Genomic DNA, 25721 nt, shown 5'->3' with positions numbered 1-25721 from the left:
GCTAAAACAGAGAAAAGTCCAGGGCAAACCAGAACAAGATGGTCATCCTACTCCCCAGACACTGAGGTACATGGGAACCCAAGCTCCGTACGACACAAGGAGAAAATTCCAAATTTTCTAATGCTAATACTGCAGATAGGGCTTTGATCAAGAACATTGGGTAGCAGTTTTCATATTGTTTGATAACTTCCTGAATCTGCATATTCCTAGTTCCATGATTTAAAATTACATCTCTCTACTTATACTGTCCTTTACAGTAGAAATAAAATCCAATTAAATGTGCAGCCTGGATTTACTAGCCCCTCCTGTTTTTTTTACTGATCGCCATTGGCATTGCTAATGATGTAGTTAAAGTTATTTGCTTCTTTACTCCATGATTTTTCTAATCCCTTGGTCTCTAATGATACTCTTTCTGCCATTCTTCCCTAATGCGCTATTTTTTAAACCTTTGAGAGGTTAAACGTCTTATAGAAGTTTTGGCACATAATTCAGTTTTGTATATGACTTCAGGGAGCTCCAGATCCTCCCCTAAAGCCCATTGCAAAACACCAGATTGATATTTCTGCCCTAATTTCTATTGAACGAGAGACGCTTCAAAGGGAATTGCTCTGCAGGACATTTTCTTGAATCCAGCACATAAAGGCCAAGTGACAAAAATTCTCTCTAGAAATATATTGTGAGGAGTCCAGAATAAAAATCTGAGACAGAACAGTGCCCCTATCCCTGCCCCCTGATATTTCCTATTAATATTAGAAGTAACAAGCTAGCTGAAAATTTTGCAGGAAGCAGCACAAGGATCTCTAGGTAAAAAATGTTTAGTTGTAAACTATAAATGTTTTAACATTTTTTTTCTCCCCATGTGGGTGCCAGAGGATAAACAGTAACAGCTGTTGATAATCTGTTATAGTCTTGAAATTTAGAAATAAAACCTGAAAGTGAATCTTGATTCCAGTTTTCTTTTCCTTTCAACTTAACCAGGGAGCAGTTACTATTTTCTTCTGTCGTTGGCCTGTTCCTTGTGTAGGCATGGAAAGAAACGGATATATTGTTTTGGGACATGTCTTTATGTAATGTTTGGCACTTTAACATTAAATTTGGTTGGATTAACACAATAAATTGCTTCTAGTGACTAGTTAGTTCCTTAGAGCTGGGGATATGCCAAAATTCACCTCTCCAGAAGAACTTGTTAACATTAAATTTGGTTGGATTAACACAATAAATTGCTTCTAGTGACTAGTTAGTTCCTTAGAGCTGGGGATATGCCAAAATTCACCTCTCCAGAAGAACTTGTTTTTGCTCTCTGTCACATAACCTGAAGAGATCATCCTGGGGTTGTGTTCATGATAAATAGTAGATTAAGTTCTTACAAGTGGCCACACGTTTCCTAGAGATCACTCTTAAGAAGGTTAATCCCATAAAACCAGTCTCAATTTAATAGGAAAAAACAGCTATTGTATTCATGATTTTCAAAATAAACTTAACTTTTTTATACTTAAAGAGTATGTAATTTTCTTCCCCCCAGTCAATCATTCATTCATAGAAGTAGAATTAGGAACAGCTTTTGAGAGTTGGATTGTGGGCAGCATTTGGCTTGGGATAATGGTAGTTTGATCTCAGAATTTGAGATCCTTGCATATAAGGAAAGCACTGAGAGTCCTGCTACTTTTTCCAATCTTGGGAAACAAAGGTCTGCCAATTACTAGTTTCTTTCTAATGTAAAACCCATAGGAATATGGACAGTTTTTAATTAAAATAGTTGATATGCGTTGAAAGGGTCATTGTAAGAGTTATCACAGCAACAGAATGGAATGTGATACAAAAAAAATTACACATTTTAAATACAGTGTAATAGGTTTATATTTACTGAATCTTCTAGAGTTTTCCTCATTTTTTTCTTCCTCTCTCTCCATTTTACTTGAGCCAGAAATTTCTTTGATTTCCATTCGAAGGAGAGTTACACTTTCCCGAAAATCCTGTCATTCAAAAGGCAGTAATCACACTTTCCTCTATAGAGGAGGCCAATTGTAGCTACCAAAAGTTTTTGATGCCAAAGGTTATCATGTAAAGCAATATATAGAACTTCTTCCTCGGTCTTGAGATATGAATCACAACACAAACTCTGTATCCTATATGTTTACAACTTGTTTTTTAAAAAAATTAATCTGTATTTAATTTTCATTTTGGCTTATTTATTCCTTGTGTAATTTGGGCACCAATGAAGAGGACAATGGATATAGTTTAACAATAGGTTGCACATAGTTATCTTACTTTACATTCAAAATTTTACACTTGAAATATAGCTATGTATTCTTTCCTTCTCACACTGTGCTTATTAAAATTTCTCATTTTTATACTTCTCCACAATTTATGATGCAGAAAAGTATAAATTTAAAAATTAACCTATCAACAATCGGCCATTTTTAATTCCTATGAAATGTGTTTCCTATAGAGGACTTTGTAATGGTTCACATATATTCCCTGTATTCACTCCACGCTTCCCACCAAATGCAAATGGGTAAGACTTATGAAGAGAGACTTATAACAAGTTGCCATCCGTGGTAGAATTCCCTTCTAAAATTTTTCAGATCATTCCTTTGCATTATCAAGTGCATGTTTGCCATATAGAGTTGGTATTGTGCTTAAGTTTTGCCAGGTGTTTCATAGTTTAGTCTAACATTATGACCTGGTGTTGGAATTTACCCAGGGTGCGCAAGGACCTCGGGGACCAGTGGGTGCTCCAGGACTCAAAGGTGATGGCTATCCTGGTGTGGCTGTAAGTGTGGACATCACTGTTATTTCCTTCATTTCCTCTCTCTTCCCTCCTTCCTTCCTTCCATCTTCCCCCCTTCCTTCTTTCCTTCCTCCCTACCTTCCTTCCTTTCTTCTTTGATGAACACTGCACATGACAAGTACACTCACTCACTCCTTTATTATGTCATCTCAGGGACCTCGGGGACTACCGGGACCCCCTGGACCAATGGGTTTACGTGGAGTGGGGGACACTGGAGCAAAGGTAAGATTTTAAAGTAAGTAACATAGAAGCTTCTAAAAAAATGTATTTATAGGTAAGTGACTTTGGTAAAGGTGATTTTTTTTTTTTTCCCAAACATGTTAGAAGAGCAGTGGTGTCTAAAGAATATATAGTTATTTATCTTCACCTATGGACTTTCTGGGGAACTCACACTAATTTAAACATGTAGATAAACTTTGTGGATTATCTCCTGCTTCTCTGGTATCAACTCCCATGTTCCTTTGCTGCTTTGTTTTCTGTAGGAAAGTCAGAGTTTGGTCCAGAGCCCTCTTCCCTACTTTAGACATCTCTTCCCTGGGTGTACTCATTCAGTCCCATGGTTTTCACCACTACCCATGTGCTGATGCCTTCTCTCTTCAAAACATATTTTTGATTCCAGCTGTTTTTCTCCTTCTGCTTCACCAGGGCAGACCACCATCATCTCTTGCCTGGGCTGTTAATCTCCCCAATGGCCTTGCCTCTTCCATCTTGGCCCTTCTGTTACCTAGCAGGCAGAGTGGTATTTTAAAACCATGAACCAGGGGTGCCTAGGTGGTGCAGTTGGTTAAACATCTGACTTGGGCTCAGGACATGATCTCTCATTTCCTGAGTTCGAGCCCTGCATTGGGTTCACTGCTGTCAGCACAGAGCTCGCTTCAGATCCTCTGTCTCCCTCTCTCTCTGCCCCTCCCCAACTCACACTCTCTCTAAAATAAATAAAAACATTTTTTAAAAAGTCATTAAAACCACGAAACAGATCATATTCCTTTCCTTCTCAAAAAACACTCTGATGGCTTGTCTCTGCACTTAAAACAAGCTCTTCCTTCTTTCTGTGGCCTGTGAGGCCCTTCATGACCTGATGGTAGCTTCTGCCTCCTTCTTTGTTGCCTTCCGCCAGCCACACTGCTCTGCCCTATTTCAGCTCATTCCAGCTTCTAGCTCCTGGCTCTGTCAAGATGGCTCATTTTCTCTCTCTCTCTCTTTTTTAAATTTCTTGATTTATTTATCTATCTATTGAGAGAGAGAAAGAAAGAAAGAGAGAGAGCAGGGGAGGGGCAGAGAGAGAAGGAGAAGGAGAATCTTAGGCAGTCTCCACACCCAGTGCACAGCCTGACACAGGGCTCGATCTCACAACCATGAGATTATGACCTGACCTGAAATCAAGTGTCACAAGCTTAACCGACTGAGCCACCCAGGCACCCCAAGATGGCTCATTCTTAAGGCCTCCACTCAAGTCTCACTTCACCTGGTCTTGACCACCTAAACAAAGAACAATCCTGTCTCCCCTTCTCCATCACTATCACATCCCCTTGAATATTTCCTCCATAGCATTTATCACCGTTTGAAGCCATCTTGTTCATTTACTGTTCTGTGTATCCCACGGAAGTGTAAGTTTCCCTGAAGGCAGGTTGTTTGTCTCATTCCCTGCCAAATTACTGGCACAGAAAGTAGGTGTGCCACACACAAGGAGCATTATAACATCTAATGAACTGCAGGGGTGCCTGGGTGGCTCAGTCAGTCAAGCTCAAGTGTCTGACTTCAGCTCAGGTCATGATCTCACGGTTCATGAGTTCGAGCCCTGCATCGGGCTCTGTGCTGACAGCTCAAAGCCTAGACCCTGCTTCAGATTCTGTGTGTCTCTCTCTCTTCCCCTCCCCACTCATATTCTGTCTCTCTCTCTTTCTCAAAAATAAACATTAAAAAACAAAACAAAAAACATGTAATGAACTGAAAATGAATGAAGGATATTACTCTAAAGAAAAAATATTTCCTTGGAGGCATATCTACTTAGCTTTTCAAATGCTTCCAGGTCATTAGTGAGAGAAGTTGTAATTGCTCCGTGTCAGCTTCTCATTTTGAGTTTTTGGTCTCTGCCGTCGAACTTGGGAGTGACAACACCTACTGATGCTTCTGTGCAGTGAGGCAGATGCCCTTTTGCCTTCTCCAAAGATGATTGGAGACCCATGGCACTAAATATTATCTCTAAAGGACAGCTTGGCTCCCCCCTTTCTCTGTTAGGGTAACCATGAGAGTCCAGGAAGAGACTGCATCTGAAGGTACTATGTAAACCTGCAGCTGAGCACAGCTGAGATACTTTGATCAAGGTTCTGGCTTGGTCTGACTCAGAACTGAATCCAATCCTCTAACACCCCTTGACAGTGTCAATAACCATACTAAATTTGGGGATTGAAGTATTCTTTGTTTCCTTAACGCATGGTAATCTGTCAAATGTTAAAATTTTAAAATAGAATGACATTTCAATACATAAATCTTGTTATTTTCTGCTCTGAGTGAAGCACTGGTAAGAGCTTTTGTTATTACATAAATATTCCTTCAGTTAGGAAAGTAGAAACTTATTTAAAATATGGCATGAAATAAAATATATTAAATATCTACTGGAATGCATTTGTATTCTAGTGGAAACATGATCATTTACATTTCCACTGAGCACATTATTATATTTTATGTAAGTATACATCATATTATATTAAATTATACTATTATGCTACTGCTTTATATTTAGCAATGATAATAAAGACAGGCACTTATACACATAGGACATTTTAAAATCTGTTTCTTGTGAATATTCTACTGTGTCAGTTTATTTAACATACAGGCTAAAAGATTTACTAAATGATTTTGGAGCACCTGGTTGACTCAGTCAGTTAAATGTCTGACTTTGACTCAGGTCATGAGCTCACAGTTTGAGAGTTTGAGCCCCGCATTGGGCTCTGTGCTGACAGCTCAGAACCTGGAGCCTGTTTCAGATTCTATGTCTCTCTGTCTCTCAAAAATAATAAAATAAACATTAAAATAAATTTTAAAAAAGATTTACAAAATGATTTCATATACTACTGTTTTTCTCTACAAGTCCCTTGTATTTGCTATCATAACATTTTAGGGGGGAAATAAAGAAAAAGGGCATTTCTTCAAAATTTTATCCTATTTTGCTTCTTTTTAAAAAAGTTTTTATTTATTTACTTTTAGAGAGAGAGAGAGAGCAGCAAGGGCAGAAAGAGAGGGAGAGAGAGAGAGAATACCAAGCGGGCTCTGACCTGTCAGCCCAGAGCCCAACGTGGGGCTCGAACTCACAAACCATGAGATTACAACCTGAGCAGAAACCACAAGTCAGACACTCAACTGACTGAGCCACCCAGGCACCCCATGCCTATTTTACTTTTTGAAACAACCAACATGTTGCCAGAGATGTGTCTTAAGTGACACTCATTATCTCTGTTAGCTCGCACAGGAGGCTGAGTGGAGGCAGAAGCTGAGAGCTCATTCCCAGCTGAGACGAGGAAAGAATATTTGCAGGACCTGCCTCTGTTTCCCTGTCCCCCACCACCCTCTAGGCTGCCTTTTTTCCTCTCTTTGGCCTCTTCCTGGGGATACTAGGAAGATGTGTTATCCTGGAAATTTCTGTCCCTAGAAGGAGATGTTAGGAGTATGAGCTGGTCTTGGAATGAAAGAACATGGATCATAAACTTGAAAATAAAGGAAATTCTAAAAGCAAACACCAACTTTCAAATAATTTTCAATATCACCTCTCGTCTTTGTAGAGGCCATAGTCTCTATACGGCCTCTTCCTCTGAAGAAAACTTTTGGAAACACACACACACACACACACACACACACACACACACAAAGAAAAATGTTTGGAAAAGTTTAATTTCACCTAATTTTGTCCTTCTGATTTGGTAAAGTGGGGATGAGAGCCTTAAAATACCTAACGGTGTCAATGGTAGCAAAAGCACTGGTCTCAAATGTGTACAAAATTCCTTGCCTTTCTTTCTGACTTAAAATAACAAAGAAATTGTAATTATGTGGGAGTGTGTGTACGTGTATGTAATTGTATAGACATATATATCTGATATGTTTTTCATTTAAACTCTGTGTAGTCACCTTAAAATATTGGCCTTAGCGCATTAACTTACAAAACAAATGTGTTTGGAAATGAGGAAACCATTAAGGTTGACAATTTATGGTAGGTTTTTGTGATATTTAGGTAAGGGCACATGTGTTTAGCATATGACACAGACATTAGAATCAAAGCTCCTATGTTTCAAAACATATCAAAAGCAGTCCCTGACATCTTGCACCCTTGTGGTGCTCTCTGGCTTTTTTCCAAGTGGAAGAATTCCATATGACATCAGTGGGTATAGTGCTTCTATATACAGTGACCTTGAATGGCATCCAAATTTGACAAGCGCTTCTGAAAGATTTCTACAATTCTTGTAGAAACTACACTTCCAAGCGGATGGTAGATACAGTTTTAAAACCTACTTTTGAAACACGCCAGGAAGAACTGACAATTTGGTTTCTTGGTAAGCGGGGCATGCTCATCTAACACCCAGTTCCCTGGAAACTGACTTGTTTGTTGATGGGGAAGGCCAGCTCCATGGTCTTATTTAATGCTGCCTGGACCCCTAGATGAGAAGGACCCTTTGTGATTTGGGGACAATCATTATGCTAATCTCTTCTCCCTTTGAGAAGCCCAGATAACTCTTTGATCCTGTATTTTCACCTGCAAAGGCTCATGAGGTGCATGTCACCCAGAGGTTTATCCACTGACATCTCTGAGGGTAAGAGTTTATTCTTGGCCTCTTAGAAGAGAAATACAAGGAGTGGCTCTCCTGAGCTCTATAAGGGCAAGTGCATTCTGCCATGCACCTGTCTTGGCCCTTTCAGCCCCCTTCAGTGTGCTAGCTCATCAGAGAGGAAGTCAAGCCTTCCCTAAGGCTCTGGAGCAGGTGAGCTTGGGCCAGTCCTTGCACAGAGGAAATCTAACCTGCCTTTTAGGGTGTTCAAGGGACCTCTTAATCATCAAGTGGTTGGAATAAAATCTGTGGGCAGAGAACACATGTTGGGTTGCTGTTGCTATTATTACCGCATACCATATAAATATATATTATATACTACTTAAGTATTTCCAGAATATCATGGCATTTTAAGCTATTCCCTTATTTTGTAGGTGAGGAAATCAAGACCAGGAAAGGTTGAACAACTTGCCCCTTTACAATACAAACAGTTTTGATACTATGTTGTGTTCATGTGTAAGGGAGAGACTATGGATATGGATGAATGAACGAAATCAGAGCAGAGAGAATGACTCACCCTGACCTACAGATGCTTAATCTTCAAAGTTGTCTATCTTCCAGTTATCTCAGCACCATTTAGTATATAGTTGGATTGTTTCTCTTTCCATCCTAGCTTTTCCATCACCAAAACTTAAATCACGTAAATATTAAAGGGACGCATAAACCCAAACCCAAAAGAGTTAAACATTTTTCCAAAGATTTAAATGTTTGAATATTGTAAATACACGCTTTATTTGACAAAAGTGGCCCAGAGTCATAAATTAAAACGCAAGTCTCTGTGAAATTCCACCGAGTATCATTATTCTAAAAATGTTCCCAGCATTTGAATTGTCCCTCTGTTCTCTGCAATGGCTCACATATGTGCACACCACCAACAAGCAGTGGCAGAACAGAGGAGCGATTCACACAGAGATGCATTCGGAATTTGCAGATTCTCTTGGTGGGTATGGACTGGACAAGAAACTCCAGCTTGAACAGTCTCTGACAAGGAGGGCTGGCCTTGGATGCAGGCTTAATGACAGTGAAATTAAGGGTCTGTAACTCCAAGTTGGAGCTGAAGAAACCCACCTCCCATAATATGACTGCAAAATTGTGACAGGGCAATCGGCTCAAAAACAGGACTAATTAAAGCCAGAGCCATAGCAAGTTGAAATGCCAAGCAATCCGACCTTTAGATTTCAAAAGAGGTCACATTCAAGACCAGGAAAACTTGACGAGGTGACCTTTCCAGGTTATCCCCCAATTCAGTTCCATGCATGTTCTTCAAAATCAGAACTGCATTCCGGCCTGTCTTGTGACCTGCAGAGTTGCTTTCGTCTCTCCTTGCTGTTTTCCTGGCTCTGCATGGCTCTCCCCAGCAGCACATACATCCTTCCCTTCCGCCTTGGAGACACACACTAAATCCTCTTAACATAAGCCAACCAACTCACCATCAACACATTTCTATTTGCAATCATGCAGACTAGAGGAGTGTGCCCCCAGTGGGAAGTATATTGAATATCAGTGCAAGAGAGCCTTCTCTTCTGTCATTAGGGACAATATCAGTATTTTTATTTTCAAGGTTTCTAATTCAGCTAAATGAGAAAGACTCTCTCTCCAATGAGATTCTTGGCATAGGGGAATCATATGTTCATCTCTGATGAGTTGATTTTGAGAAAAGAAAGATCCTCCCTGGATCCTAAAGCAAATTTTTAAATTATCACGGACTTTGAGAAACTGCTGCTTTGGGGTGAATATTAAAGTTCTAGGAGAGAAATTACCTGGAATAATTGAAATTAGCTTAAATATTTTGAAATTTAAAGCTAGGAAAATATGATAAAGGAAATGTTATCATGATTTGTGTTCTTGTTTTCCAGCACCTTCTTTTTTTTTTTAATTTTTAATGTTTATTTATATTTGAGAGAGAGAAAGAACCAGAAGGGGAGGGGCAGAGAGAGAGATGAAGACAGAATCTGAAGCAGGCTCCAGGCTCTGAGCTGTCAGCACAGAGCCCAATGAGGGGCTCAAACTCACAAGCCGTGAGATCATGACCTGAGGTGAAGGTGGATGCCCGACTGACTGAGCTACCCAGGTGCCCCTCCAGCACCTTCTTAATTATTTTCACATCTCCCCGATAATTGTGCTAGTAATCGTTGCTGTCTCCCTTCTCACATTAAAGGGTGTCAGTGAGAAGTGACTGAGTATTATGACAACGGCCAGTCAATAACCAATACCCATTATCAGTATCAGGCTGCATATTCATAAACTTAGAATAAGACCTCTAAAATTTCCATTGACATCCTGGCAACCACAAGGGAGGTATTGCAGTCACTAAACCAGTACCTATGCTCATTAGATAATCCGTTCCGGAGTGGTGCTTGTGTTTGTGGTAGTTGGTGCCTTAGTAGATATATCTTAATTTTATTTAAAAAGCAGAAAGGAAAAAAACATTAAGCAGTTGCTAATCATCGCTTTGACTTATGCCTTAATTTTTTTAAGTTTATTTATTTTTTGAGAGAGAGCGAGCGAGCAGGGGAGGGGCAGAGAGAGAGAATGCCAAGCAGGCTCCACGCTGTCAGTGCAGAGCCTAACTCAAGGCTCGATCTCATGAACCAAACCATGAGATCATGACCTGAGCCAAAATTGAATCAGACGCTCAACCAACTGAGCCACCCAGGTGCTCCAGACTTGTGCCTTATTTTAAAACTCAATCATTTCCTGGTTTCATCATTTAGGAGAATCTTGAGTACTGTTCCTTGGAAAATTTTTAAGAAGTGAATTCTTTTCATAGGGAATTCAGTTTGCTTTTCATTGTGCCCAAGTAGAAAAGCATGAAATCCTTTTTAGAACAACTGTAACCTGCTTCCACCTTCCTCTCAAAGAGTGACAGGGACCTAAGTGGCACAGCCAGGAGAGAGGCAGTGAGTGATTAAAGCCTTGTCTAAATGTGGGTGGGGGGGGGGCAGTCTAACTGGGCTCCTTTGTCTCTAAGAGCACTGTCTTCTCAAATATTCTATTTAAATCTTATAGAAGGTATAATAGATTGTTTCCTTTTCACTGCTCTACTCGAAACCTCTGTTTCTACTAGCTGTGAGACCTCAGCAAGTCATTTAATTTCCTCAACTATGGTTTAAGAAATTAGTGGAATAATGTCTATAAAACGTTTTAATAAACTGTAACACACTAAAGTAGTAGTAGTAGTAGTCACAGCATGTGTTACTCTGCCAAATCAAGTATATCGCAGTAGGGATACACAGAGGAAATAAGAATTGTGTAGGCAGAAGATCTGGAATGAGATTAAGTACAAAATTGGGGTTAAGCCACAAAACCGAGCAACGGCAACAGCGGGGAAATGAAGAGGGAGGCCTTAGGCAGCTGGGTACCTGTACAGGTTGCATGGGCCTGTCAGGGATCTTGAAATGAGGATGCTTTCTTCCTTCTCCTTGAGAGAGTGTGATTAACTGAGTATAGGAAACGCCTTTCACAGCTACAGAGCCTTGTCTTTGCATTTAATGGCGGTTGGAAGAAAGTCTATGGAGACATTAGCTAGCGTTTTGCATCTAGCTCCAGCCACCACCAAGATGAGAGATGGGCTCTGGAGTTAGGCCTGGGTTTGAATTGCTGCTGGCCATGTGGTTTTGGGGAAATCGTGTATTCTTATCTGAAAGTCTCAGCTTCCTTAATCTATAAAATGAAGTAAGTTGATGTTGATAGGATCGGATAATGAATGAAGAGTACTTGCCACCTAATAAATTTAATAAATGCCAATTGTTATTAATTTTATTATTAATTATGATAATTTTAATGTTAACCAGAGCAAAGAGAAATGAGAAAAAGAATGAATGCAATAATGTGTTTGGTTCCTTTTTCTTTTTTTTAAAAAGTGAAAGTTGTGATATTAATCAATGAATGATTTTCAACCATTCTACAAGGTTATGGTCCAGGTAAAACCTTCACTGAATCATTGTTAAACTACATATACAAGTACTGCAGGTAGTTAGTTCTAAACTTGGCCATTTCCTGTGAAAATGGCAAGAGTATCTTGAGTCTAGAATTCTCTTTGTGGGCCAAGGGGAAGCTCTGGGCAATCTAAACAGTTTCGATTTGTTTTGTTTTGTTTTTTCTTTTGTTTTGTTTTGTTGAGGAAGGGGAGGGATAGGGCTTAGGCTATGTGGTCTTATGAAATTGATGGATATAGTTAAAAATGGCAGCTCCAGAATTTGCCTGTTTATGATCTCCTAATGCAAGGGCTCCCTCTGCAGGTTCTAATAACTCTCAGATCCTGCATGTCCAGCTGTGCGAGTCCCTGTTGTAATTCCTTTTATTTATGATTGTCACACCATCCACTGACAATAAAACTGCATGTCTGAAAATGTCATGTCTGAAAGTGGTACTTCTTAGGTACCACTTTTGCTGCATTGTGGCAGATGGGGTGCTATCAAATGGTGAAGTCCGTCTTGACCATGGTCTTCTTGTATGCATTCACCCACTGTTGTGGCCTCATATGGACACATGGCCCAAGGAGCAAAAGACATAATACATTTTCAAGACCCCACCATAGTAGAGAGACTCTGTCTCTGTGGATTCACGTAATTCATTAAGTGCCTGATATTCCCACCTCTTGAAAATTATGGTACAGAAACACCAAGGAACAACCCTACCTAATACCATGTTACAGACCAACTCTAACATCTGCAGAATATGTTAAGACTTGGTTTGAAGACTATCTATATATCAGATGCATATCTCAGATTATATTTACCTAGGTCAAAAGGTTACAAAAGATTATTTTGATACGTAAAACATAGCTATATGTCAACAGTTATATGAGTAAAGATGGACAGCTTGTTTGAGGGAAACACTGAAGCACCACAGGTGACATGGGAATCACACCTTCAGAGTTCACTGGCCAAGGTTTAAGGGTAGAAAGAGCAACAAGGTGCCCACAAGGTCGGCACTCAGCCTGCAGGCACTCCTACATGATGAGAGTTAGGGAGAGTTGAGTAAGAGAGAGAATGAGTAGCAATAATAAACGTGGACAAAGCTGGCCTAAAGTACACTCACAACAAATTTCAACTGTTTTTCCCCTTGCTTTCACATCTGGGCTGTGTGTGCATGTGTGTGTGTGTGCGTGTGTGTGTGTGTGAGAGAGAGAGAGAGAGAGAGAGAGAGAGAGAGAGAGAGAGAGAGAAAGAGAGAGACTAATACTAAATGAGAAGGAAGTTTTAACTAAAACCATCACACACACACACACACACACACACACACACACACACAAAATACCACGAATTAAATTGTAGAGTATTGAATTCTTTCTTAAAAGAAATATTTACTCAGTTAAAAAAATCTCCTACCTTGCCTCCATATACTTAATTTTTAAGTCATATAACATTGGGGACATGCCAAGAATGCATCAAAGACATGTACGTTCTAATGATACTGAATCCACTTGTGTGCTTTTACCCTTTGCCATATTTTTGTCTTTAAAATCTTGTATTCTTCTTCTCATTAAAGGTGAACATCACATTAACCTTTCCTCCCCTTCACTGGTGAGATTGTTATCAGATATTGTTGATGGATTTTAAAAATACTATTAAAAACATTTTATTCTGAAAATTATCAAGCACATATAGAAGTAGAAAGGCTACTAAAATGAACTCCCATTTGCCTGTTGCACTTCAACAACTATCAGTATGTGGCCAATCTTCTATTATCTTCTTCCCCCTCTCCTGCTGCATTACTTTGAAGCCTATCCCACACATCTCTCATATAAAGGTTTAGTATGTGTATCTCAAATTAAAAGCTGTTTTTAAAAACATACTGTAGGGGCGCCTGGGTAGCTCAGTCGATTGAGGATCTGACTTTGACTCAGGTCATGATCTCGCATTTGTGAGTTCAGGCTCTGTACTGACAGCTTGGAGCCTGGAGCCTGCTTCAGATTCTGTGTCTCCATCTCGCTCTCTGCCCCTCCCACACTCATGTTCTGTCTCTCTCTCTCTCTCCCTCTCTCTCTCTCTCTCTAAAATAAACATTAAAAAAATTTAAAAACATAACTGTAGTACCATTAACAAACCTTAAACAATATTAATAATTTCTTAGTATCACCAAATATCCAGTGTTCAAATTTACCAGCCTGAGGGGCGCCTGGGTAGCTCAGTCGTTAGGCGGCCGACTTCGGCTTAGGTCATGATCTCATGGTCCGTGAGTTGGAGCCCCGCGTCGGCCTCTGTGCTGACAGCTCAGAGCCTGGAGCCTGTTTCAGATTCTGTGTCTCCCTTTCTCTGACCCTCCCCCGTTCATGCTTTGTCTCTCTCTGTCTCAAAAATAAATACACGTTAAAAAAAAATTAAAAAAAAAAACAAAAAACAAATTTACCAGCTTGTCTTACAAATTTGTTGCAGTTGGTTTGTTTGAATTGGGATCCAAATGATGTCCACACATTGCATTTGATTGAGATGCTTTGTAAGTCTCTTTTAATCAAAGGTTAGTCATCCTTTGTTTTTTCCTTGGGCTTTCTGTGTAGATGAGTTCTGTGTCTCATCCTCGCTATTTTTTTTTTTAATGTTTATTTTTGAGAGAGAGAGAGCGCATGCATGAGAGTGAGCTGGGGAGGAGCAGAGAGAGAGGTAGTTACAGAATCTGAAGCAGGCTCCAGTCTTCGAGCTGTCCGCACAGAGCTGGATGCGGGGCTTGAACTCACTGACTGAGAGATCACAACCTGAGCGGAAGTCAGATGCTTAACAGACTGAACCACCCCACGCTATTCTTACGGTGTTACATGTTTCTACATCCTCTGGTTGTACAGAAACATCCTCTGGTTTCTGCATCCTCAGATTTAGAGACTTCTTCAAATACAGGTTCTGTTTTTCTTAGCAGAATTCTTTCCAGGTGGGGCTGTGTACTCCCCATCGCATAGCAGGTTGCAGCCATATGCTTTCCAACCTCACTGTGGAAGGGGAGAGGTGAATAGAAACACAAGAGAGGGAGCCATTGTATCTGGGGTGGAGTTGACAGTAACCAGGCAAAGAAGACAATTATTTTTGATAAAACGTTGAATGATTTTGGGTAAAATCTACTGAAGTATGTTTACCTGGGTTCTGTTTTGCTGGAGGGTATCAAAATGCAGCGAGTGTGAGTCAGGTATAGCTGGAGACCCTCCCCCAGCGAACTTACATATACTGCCTCTAAAGGCACATCAGAGATACTTAGGAAAGGAGAGACAGCAGAAATGTATGTGATATAGGACATGTTCATGTTCTCTACTTGGAGCTTTTGATGACAGGAGAGATCATTTAAGCTGGGAGAATCTGGGGGTCAATTAAGACCCAAAAGTTGGGAGGCAGAAGGAGAGAGGTGTTAGAGAATTAGTACCTGTGACCACAAAAGCAGCTAAGAACTAAGTGGAAGAGACGGTAACAGGAGATCCACATCATAAAAGTGGTCTGCAAGCACAAGGAAAATAGGTAATTATGAAAATAGAGATTGAAAGAATTAAGGCAGTAATAAAATAAAGCTTAAATGCTTTCTAATTCTTTTAAGGCCTTGTTTTCTCTAGAAGTACTTTAGGATTTATACATAGAGAGTAAATTTAAATAAGGATGGGCTATTTTGCTAGATAAACAATGTCATCATTTCTTATAATCCATGATCTTTGCACTGTTGAAATCTACAAGGTATTTAGCTCCTAACAGAACATGGATGAAAGCGGACCTGGGACAAGAGCTTGGGAGATTTACCTTCAAAGCCTGGCTTTGGTTTCTGTCCTTTTTTCTTTATAATTTCACTGAGGCATATTTTATATATCACAGAACTCACCCATTCCAAGTGTATTTTTCAATGATTTTTAAAGTACATTTAGCGAGTTGTATGGCCTCACCATAAATCAGTTTTAGAACACTTTCTTCCTCTCAGTAAAATCCCTTATGCCCATTTACAGTTAATCCTGTCCTAGTTCCTATTCCTGGTCCCAGGCAATTATGGATTTGCTTTCTATCTCTATAGATTCGCCTTCTCTGGACATTTCATACAAATGGAATCAAGCAATGTGTGGTCTCATATATCTGGCTTCTTTTATTGAGATTAATGCTTTTGAGGCTCATCCCTGTTGTAGCATACAGCCGTAGTCCTTTCCTTTTTACTGTGGAATATACCACGCTTTGTCTATCCATTTATCAGTTGATGGGCATTTAGAGGGTTTCTAGTTTGTAGCTATTATGAACGATTCTGCTAAAAGCATTCATATGTAAGTCTTTGTGTGGACGTATGTTTTCATTTCCCTTGGGTGCAGGAGTAAAATTACTAGATCGTATGGTAAATTGATGTTGAACTTTTTAAGAAACTACCAAACTTTTCCTAAGTGGCTGTACCAGCAACTGAGGGTTCCTCCTTCTCCTTGTCCTCCTAGTCCTACTTCTCAATAGCTGTGCAGCTTTGGGCTAACTTTAGTTTCCTCTTTAATAAAAGCTGCAATGAGGAGCACCTGGGTGGCTCAGTTGGTTAAGCGTCCGACTTCAGCTCAGGTCATGATCTCACAGTATGTGGGTTTGAGTCCCGCGTTGGGCTCTGTGCTGACGGCTCAGAGCCTGGAGCCTGCTTCGGATTCTGTGTCTCCTTCTGTCTCTGTCCCTTCCCTATTCACACTCTGTCTCTCTCTCAAAAATAAATAAACATTTAAAAAAAATTTAAACATAAAAGCTGCAATAAGGAGTTCATATTTCCCAAGTGCCTACTCAGCTAGACGTTGTGATAGACACACTCACATTCTTTATCTCACTTCTCTGTCTCCCCATGAAATGTAAGTATGACTTTCTGTGTATCTGATGAATTTACTGAGGTTCAGAGAAGTTAGGTAAGTTAGTCATCACTGTGATGCAGAGTTGTCGCAAGTACGAAATTATATCACTTAGCATATGTGAACGTGCACAGCACAGTGCTGGGTACATAGAAGGTGGTTTGATGAAGAGATTTTCATTTCTCTGCTTCTTCCTATCATTCACATCTCACATGGGTCTAGGCATAGGGCCGGACCTACCCCAATCAAGCCCTACCTTTTCTCTGGGCTAGTTGCCTGTTCTAAAACACTTCCGAGACTCTGAAAACACTTTATAGGAATTTTCCTGGAGCCTCAACTGCTCTTGGGGCAGAAGTATCACAAAGTTCATCCGTACCCCAAGTAGCATAATCTTTGTTATATGAAAGAACAGGAGGGACTAGTTCGGGTTGGAGCTCTACCTTTCAATGGTTCCTTTTTATTCTCATCTCATCTTTCTCTCTCCACTCACAATGGTGGCACTTCCAATTCCAGAGAAGGGAGCTCTGAAAAAAAGTACCTAGGAATGTTGTCACAAGTTAACTGACTTGATTGCTTTGAAGTGTACCCATATCAGTTGGCTGGAAGATTGCATAAATGGCAATAAGAAGTGAAAACAAAGGGCGATAACATTCCCTTTGTCAAGTATAGGGAAGTGAGCTGATAGAAAAGGCCCCAATTAATATCTCAAATTCAAGGGTTTGGGTTTTAAAATATATTTTCTTACATGAAAGTTCATATGGAATATGGTTAATATGAAATATGACATTTTATATAAAATATACCACATAAAGCTTCACTTTAATCAGTGACTTGTCATTCATTGTGTCTTTTCAGGGAGAGCCTGGTGTCAGAGGCCCCCCAGGTCCCTCTGGGCCTCGGGGCATAGGAACCCAGGGGCCAAAGGTGAGTCTTAAATTCTGTGCTCTGTGTGAAGGTCAGGTACCAAGTGAACATTAACTTCATAGCAAATGTTTATTTTAGCGTTGACTTATTTTTTCTTGATTGCTGATGAAAAGTCTCACTTTCTCATATTATGTGAGCTTTCAGTAAAATAGATCGTAAGTTCATAAAGCCATTTATTTCCCCCAAAGAAATTAGGAAGTGGTTGCAAAATGCTCAAAATATTTCCAGGTTTCTTAAAGGCTGTGCTGTCCTTAAGAAGCACATCTTCACTTTGGTCGGAGGCGCCTCTGCTGGCCTTTTAACAGAACACCTGCTAATGTATCTATTGTGACATATGTGCGTAGTCCACTCTGTCAGGGCCTCAGTGCAAGGGTCCAGATTTATTGCCCCCATAGAACATGAAAGAAACTGCCTCTGGATCCCTTTGCTCTGTTTTCTATTCCTCTTTCTTTTTCCATGTCCATTTTGGTGATTATTCATCTTTCATTCTCTTAATCAAGTGTTTTTCAATGAGGGAGTTCTTGCCTTCCTGGTCTGCCCCCAGGAGACATTTGGCAATGTCTGGAATCATTTTTGGGTGTCACAACCAGGGAAGGGGTGCTACTGGCAGGTAGTAGCTGGGGGCCCAGGATGCTGCTAAACATCATACTGTACACAAGATAGCACCCATCACAAAGAATTAGGCAGCTCAAAATGGCAAGAGTTCAGAGGCTCAGAAGCCCTGTTTTAACCATTGATTCACATGCCCAACAAAAAATTCTTTGATTTGTTCAAAAACTAAAATAAAAAAGTATCAGGCATGTTCATAGGGAAAACGGGCGTCAGGGAGCCTCTCATTACACATGCAAATTTCAAACATGTATATTCATGACCAAGATGCACAGAAATGAATGAGAGCCCCATTATCAGAGAGGAAAGGGAAAAGGCTCTATGAGTCAAAGATTTTTCTGAGGATCCCAGAATTACCACGATTCTTAGTTTATCCTTTTTTGTCCATCAACTTCATTCTGGCAGTAGGCGATTTCTTAACTTTATGGATCACTTGATATGGATGAAGACATACCCAAGATGTTAGTAGTTGTTATCACTGGGTGGTGGAAAGAGGGGTCCATTTTTCCTTCTTCATTGTTATCTTTATTTCTGTTTTTAGTTTTAGTTTTTGTTTGTTATTTTCTTCAAGTGAACAGGTGTTCCTCTTACAATCAGAAAATAAATAAATAAAGCTTTTGCCTATAGTGGAAAGAAAAAAAGACTGACTTGTACCGTAACTTATGTTCATCCAGCCTTGCTCAAAGTTTATTCCATCAAATGTTACTTTGGGAACTTCTGGAATAAGCAAAGTCAAACTAATCTCTCTATTGTGGGACTTTTTAGAGGCTTTAATATATTCATATAGGCATACCTTGGAGACACTGAGGGTTCATTTCCAGACCACCATAATAAAGCAAGTACCACACTAAAGAGAGTCAAATGAATTTTTTGGCTTCCCAGTGCATATAAAACCATTATCTTCTAGTCTACTAAGGGTGCAATAGCATTATGTCTAAAAAAGCCCAATGAATATACCTTAATTAAAAATGCTTTATGGCTAAAGATGCTAACCATCCTCTGAGCTTTCAGTGAGTTGTAATCATTTTGCTGGTAGAGGGTCTTACTTCCATGTTAAAGGTCACTGGCTGACGAAGGTGGGGGTTGCTGCAGGTTGTGGTGGTTGTGACAATTTCTTAAAATAAGACAACAATGAAGTTAGCCGCATTGATTGACTTTTCCTTTCACAAACGATTTCTTTGTAGCACGCGTTAGATAGTGTTTTACCCAGAATAGATCTTCTTCCAAAATTGGAGTCGTCTTCTCAAATGCTGCCACTGCTGTATCAACTAAGTTTACGCAGTATTCTAAATTCTTTGTTTTCATTTCAGTAATTCTTCAGATTTCCTACAACAAAATGTATTTCCTTTTTTTTTTTTTTTTAATGTTTATCTGTTTTGAGAGAGAGACAGAGCACAAGCAGGGGAGGTGCAGCAAGAGAGGGGGAGAGAGAGAATCCCAAAAAAGCTCCACATTGTCAGCTCAGAGCCTGGCTCAGGCCTCAAACTCAAGAATCCCGAGACCATGACCTGAGCTGAAGTTAGACGCTTAACTGACTGAGCTACTCAGGTGCTCCACAAAATGTATTTCTTCTTCTTTTTTTAATGTTTATTTATTTTTGAGAGAGAGAGAGAGAGAGAGAGAGAGGAGAGAGAGAGAGAGAGAGAGAACACGCATGAGTGGGGGAGGGGCAGAGAGAGATGGAGACACAGAATCTGAAGCAGGCTCCAGGCTCAGAGCCTGATGTGGGCATGAACCCATCCACTGGAAGATCATGACCTGAGCCGAAGTCGGGCTCTTAACTCACTGAGCCACCCAGGCACCCCTGTATTTCTTAAATAAGACTTAAAAGTCAAAATTACTCCCTGATCCATGGGCTGCAGAATGGATGTTGTGTTAGCAGGCATGAACACAACACGACTTTCATTGTCTGTCTCCATCAGTTGCTCTTGGGTGACCACAAGCACTGTCAATATTTTGAAAGGGATCTTTTTTCTTTCTTTTTTTTTTTCCTCAGCAGTAAACCTCAACAGTAGGTTTGAAATATTCAGTAAACCGTGTTGCAAACAGATGTCATTCGGGCATTACTGTTCTCCTTATAGAGCATAAGCCAAGTGGATTTAGCATAATTCTTAAGAGCCCTAGGATTTTAAAAATGGTAAATGATAACTGGCTTCAACTTCAGGTCACCAGCTGCATCAGCCCCTAATATTCTTGTGTCTCAGGGAATAGAGACGCCTGAGGAGAGGGAGAGAGACAGGAGAATGTCCCCATTGCTGGAGCAGTCAGAACACATACAACGTTTATAGATTAAGTTCGCTGTCTTATATGGGTGTGGTTCGTGTCCCCCCCCCCCCCCCACGAATTACGATAGTAACACCAAAGATCACTGATCAGGGGCACCTCAATGGCTCAGTCGGTTAAGCCTCTGATTCTTGATTTCAGCTCAGGTCATGAGTTCATGGTCCTGAGATCTAGCCCTGTGTTGGGCTCTGCACTGTGTGTGGAGCCTGCTTAAGATTCTCTCTCCCTCTCTCTCTCTGCTCCTTGCTTATGCACATGCTCTCTCTCCCTCTCTCTTTGCATCTCATTTATGCACATGCGTGCTCTCTCTCTCAGAAAACAAATAGAATTTCTTAATAAGTGGGAGACAGCACAGATCCTGCTCGGGATTCTCTCTCTGCCCCTCCCTAGCTTGTTCCTCCCCCTGCCCCCCAAGATAAAAAAAATCAACTTAAAAAAAAGATCACTGATCAGAGATCACCATAACAAATATAATAATAATGAAAAAGTTTGAAATATTGTGAGAATTACCAAAATGTGACAGAGACAGGAAGTTAGCAAATGCTATTGCAATAATGGCACGGATAGACTTGCCTGGCACAGGGTTGCCACAAGCCTTCAATCTGTAAAAGATGCAGTGTCTGGGAAGCACAAGAGCGAAGCACGATAAAACAAGGTATGCCTGTATGCACTAGGGATCTCCAAGGAGAGGCACACACCGTGGGATAGAACATTTTCCAATCTCATTTGACCACAGGAGACTTTCCCCAAGAAGCGTGGGGTTAACTTGTGCTGCAGAATGCACACACTGGGCAATGCTACACTTTCCGCTTCATTTGCAGATTTTCTTAAAAGTTCGATACTGTATCACTCAGCAATCAAAAAGAATGAAATCTTGCCATTTGCTGCTACGTGGATGGAACTGGAGGGTGTTATGCTAAGTGAAATCAGTCAGTCAGAGAAAGACAAATATCATATGACTTCACTCATATGAGGGCTTTAAGAGACAAAACAGATGAACATAAAGGAAGGGAAAGAAAAATAATATAAAAACAGGGAGGGGGACAAAACAGAAGAGACTCATAAATATGGAGAACAAACTGAGGGTTACGGGAGGGGTTGTGGGAGGGGGGATGGGCTAAATGGGTAAGGGGCACTAAGGAATCTACTCCTGAAATCATTGTTTCACTATATGCTCACTAATTTGGGTGTAAATAAAATTAAAAAAAAAGAAAGTTTGATACTGATCCACTGAACCTTTCACTGCAAGTCCGGTGAATAGCACTCCATGTTGAAATGGAACAACACATTGGAGGCTACACAGAATTATGTGTGAGCAGCCTTCTCACCCCTGGTGTTCTAGGGGTTGGTGGTAGGTTCAACCAGAGGAGCCCAAGCAGACAAGGTGACTGGGACGTCACTCTTCTTCGGTCAAGCAGCCCTGCCTTGCCTCTTTACTTACATTTGGATTATGTGTAAGATTTTCACAAAGGATTCTGTGGCTTAAAATTTTTGGAAAAACACTGCTTTATAAAAAATATGATCTAGCTTGTGGGGTGCACAGATGCAGGTCCTGATAGGACTGAAGGAAGGAAGGAAGAAGGAAGACAAGAGCAGAGATACATTGTTTCTTCCTAAATCTCCTCATGTTTCTCTCTGGTTTCTCTTCATCTTCCAACAGGGAAATATTGGGCAGAAAGGCCTGCCTGGCCCTCCTGGCCCCCCTGGCTACGGATTACAAGGAATTAAAGTAAGTGGATGTGATTGCACGAGAGTCATCTCTCAATTCGCCAGAACGATGAGAAAAGAGGTTATGGATAATATAAAAACATGACTATAATGAAATGAATTTAATATAAGCTTAGCGGGTAAAATTACCTCCAGTACTTTAGAGACACAATCCAGAAGTGTATAAATGGTGTAAGTACATTAGTTTTCATGAACACTAGACATTACATAAATTGCTTGGTGAAATTTCTGTTACAGTAGGTTTGTTGTTCTTGCTGGTCTCTGAGCTGAGTGGAGAATTTATGCCCAGCTGTGTGTTCTCTCTCTCCCTCTTACCTTCCTCAACTGTATCTTCCATTCTTAGCCTAAGATTTCCTAGTCTTAGCTCACAGTGGAACTGCCTGGGGAACTTTATGAATAATACTGACAACCTACCCCAGAAGAATGAAATCTGAATCTCTCGGGGTAGTGATTGAATACTGTGGGCTTAAAAGCCCCCCAGGTGATTCTCCTGAGCATCTGGGGTGAGAACCGTGGCTCTCAACCCTGAGTCTGTGTTATTGGAATTCACAGCCACCTATATTCTGCTGTATTTCTGTCTCAACAGCAATAAGCTATCCAGCAAGGTGCAACTCCCAGGGTGCCCCATGTCTCAGCAGACAAAATTTGGCATCTAATGGTCGCAATGTAATTTCAAACAATTTCCTTTTCTACATCTCCTATGTTGATTTATTATTTTTAATTTTTGTTTTTTACTCATTCACATTGTAGTTTCTCCCAAAAAAACTTCTATTGTTTTTTACCACAGTTAAACTTTGAAACTGAGTAATTCATCCCCTGCATAGTTGATATTGACTCTTAAAAATTGAAACGTTCAAAATAAACTGGTTTTCAAATAGGATTTCTTGGGATGCCTGGGTGGCTCAGTCGGTTAAACACCCAACTCCTGGTTTCCACTCAGGTTATGATGCCAGAGTTGTGGGATCGAGCCCTGCATCGGGGTCTGTGCTGAGCGTGGAGCCTGCTTAAGATTCTCTCTCCCTCTCCCTCTGCCCATTCCCTGCTTGTGTGCCCTCTCTCTCTCTCTCTCAAAAAAAAAAAAAAAAAAAGGCAACAAAATAAAAACAGAAAACAAATAGAATTTCTTAGCAAGTAGGAGACAGTGGGAGCTTAAGATAATAATTGTGAAATCCAGTGTTGAGAAAATAAACTGCCTACTCCTGTATAAAGAGTGAGGTTTGTCAGAAGCAAAACTCACTGAATCTGTGTTAAATCTTTCTATCTCTCTCCCAATGTCTGGGGCTTCCATGTCAGGTCTTTTCAATAACAGTTGCTCGTCTGTGGGGCTGAGTATCCAAGGGAAGGCCTGACAGTTAACATGTTGCTGATATTTTACTAGCACTGGAAGATACAGCAAAAAACTGCTTCTTTGTAAACATCGCTCTCATACTTAATCTTAAAATTCTACAGTTAAAAGACAGTAACGCTCTATAGATACCTTTGCATGGGTTTGTTTAAGCAATGAACCCACGTTCGATCACTGGTCTTTCCGCCAACAGGAGCTCCATTCACATGTGCTGTTAGTTCCTTATTGCCACCGTGTTAAATCTGGTGCCAGTTTCTCTTTTTTATGATCCCTGAAATACTTCCTTATTCAACAAGGAGTGGCCTGGGTTGCACTTAGTGCTCACCAACCCTACTGAGGTGTCCTGCCTTCCTCACCACTTGTCTTTTATTATGCCCTCCACGTTATGTTATGTTCAAAGTCCATCTTGAGTGAATCTCTGATACCGTGAAGCCTACCACGATAGGGAAGGAACCAAAATTAAAACTGTCACATATCCAGGGCTAGCAGAAATGAGATAAACTCTGAGGACTGTGGCCTGATACTACTTGGCAGTGAACCCTGACCAAGGTGGCCTCATAGAACCTCTCTAGACATACTGGATTGCCTGGCATCCTGTTGGCAACAGGGCAAGCCTATTTTACTCAGGACTGCCACCTCATTTTCTTGACCCTGGGTTATACCATCATGGAAAAAAGGGAGGGAACTGGTGTTCCTCCAAGTTATTTTAGGGCTATGTGGTGAGTAAAATATCATTTATGTTCATTTGTTGACCCATTTCCCACCTCTTTCTAAAACGCATTTGAATTAGTAAAACTCACTTCTGCTGGTAAGTCTTTGATGGAAGCCCTTGTCGCTGGTAACATTTAACATTGGGGTATGATCTATGCCCGTCTCTCATACTGTCCCAACCACAGGGAAAATAGGGATTGGGTTACAATCACAGAGGTATTTGCTCCAACACCCACCTAATTTTGTTGTTAAAATATTTTTCTAAGTTTATTTATTTGTTTTGAGAGAGAGAGAGAAAGAGAGAAAAAGAGAGAGTGAAGGGGTGGGGCAGAGAGAGAGAGAGAATCCCAAGCTGGCTATGTGCTATCAGGGCAGAGCCCTACATGGGGTTCAATCTCAGGAACCATGAGATCATGACTTGAGCCGAAATCCCGCATCAGACATTTTACTGACTGAGCCACCCAGAGGACCCTGTTGCCAAAATATTGTGTCTCAGTCAGTCACTCATCAACCAACCAACCAACCAACCAATACCGATTGAACACCATCTGTGTCAGGCAAATAAGTTAAATGCAATATAAAATGATGACTGAAAAGACAGGTATTTAGTCCTCATAAAGTTTACAGGCTATAAAATAATCACACTCTGAACTCCAGAGAGTATGGAAGGGCAGTACATGGAATAAATTGGGCTTAGAGTAGTGCACAGTAATGAGTTTAGTCTTCACCCTAAGAGTAATTGAAAGTCAGGGAAGGATGACATGATCAGAGAGGTATTAGCAAAGACTCACTCTGTCTACCATCTGTAGACTGGATGTGCACTGACTATGAGGAATGTGGGCCCTCCCCTTCCCATACCCCTATGTATTCTCCTGATTTTCCATATGAAAGAGTGTGACCTTCTGGTAACCCTCTCTTCCTGCCTTTCCTGAAGCTCTGGGACCATATAGGGCTGTTGCCATGGCAGCCTTTGTCCTGGGAAACATGAAAACCTGATGGGCTCACTCCCCTTGGGCACCCGGGCAGCCTCCTGCAGTTTCTCTGCAGTCCTGTGACTCAGCTGGCTCTGCATTGCAAAGAATCTCTGGCTCCTTCAGGGACTTCATTGCTTTCTCTCAACTACAAATGTCTATTGATTGAATGGGTGAATCTGGGAGTGTGGCTTCTTGGCTTTGGTCTTTCAGGTTCATGGCATAGACCAGGAGTTTGTTATTCCACCATCTTGTCCCACTGTGAACACTGACCGTTTCCCTAAATATGGACTATATATATGCCGGTAATCCTCCAGATTAAGTCAGGAGGGAGGAGAAATGGGGTGGGGTCTTAAGGGATTCCATGATATGTCAACCATCCAACCTCCTAGAGTCCAGGAGGGATGTAATGAGAGTGTGGGCCAGTTTTCCTCTCTCCATCTTTGTTGAAGTCAGTTCCAGTGTCCTGATCAGCTCTGACATTCCTGTAGTGCTTTTTCTCAGAGAATCAATCGGTATTTATAAAAATGAGATTCCTAGTGGCCCTCCTTGATTTCAGGAGTTTCTGAGGTAGATTTGTGGACTGGTATCTACTATAATTACTGCTGGACATAAACCCTTCACTCATTTAAAAAAAATATGCTTCTATGGCATTGGCTTCCATTCTGCATTTAGGCCTGAGCATGACTGATCCAAACCTGGCTGAGGGAACTCTCCCTGCAGTTAGGCTGTGACACAGGAAGGGCTGATATTTAGGCCCAGCCAGTGTGAA

General features: G+C 40.7%; 1 protein-coding gene across 1 annotated transcript in view; it reads left to right on the top strand.

Annotated features, from left to right (window-relative positions):
• The window catches only part of COL28A1 (collagen type XXVIII alpha 1 chain), a 181856-nt gene that overhangs the window by 95654 nt on the left and 60481 nt on the right, over window positions 1-25721 (top strand). The window contains exons 24-27 of the mRNA XM_030308009.1: window positions 2705-2773; window positions 2945-3013; window positions 17234-17302; window positions 21855-21923. Of these exons, the coding sequence (XP_030163869.1) occupies window positions 2705-2773; window positions 2945-3013; window positions 17234-17302; window positions 21855-21923 (276 nt within the window). The remainder of the gene's footprint in view (window positions 1-2704; window positions 2774-2944; window positions 3014-17233; window positions 17303-21854; window positions 21924-25721) is intronic.

Source organism: Lynx canadensis, chromosome A2, assembly GCF_007474595.2.
Source record: "Lynx canadensis isolate LIC74 chromosome A2, mLynCan4.pri.v2, whole genome shotgun sequence".
NCBI classification, from domain to species: Eukaryota; Metazoa; Chordata; class Mammalia; order Carnivora; family Felidae; genus Lynx; species Lynx canadensis.
Note: the sequence above shows the minus strand (reverse complement) of the source record. Positions and strands in the feature narration are given on the sequence as shown.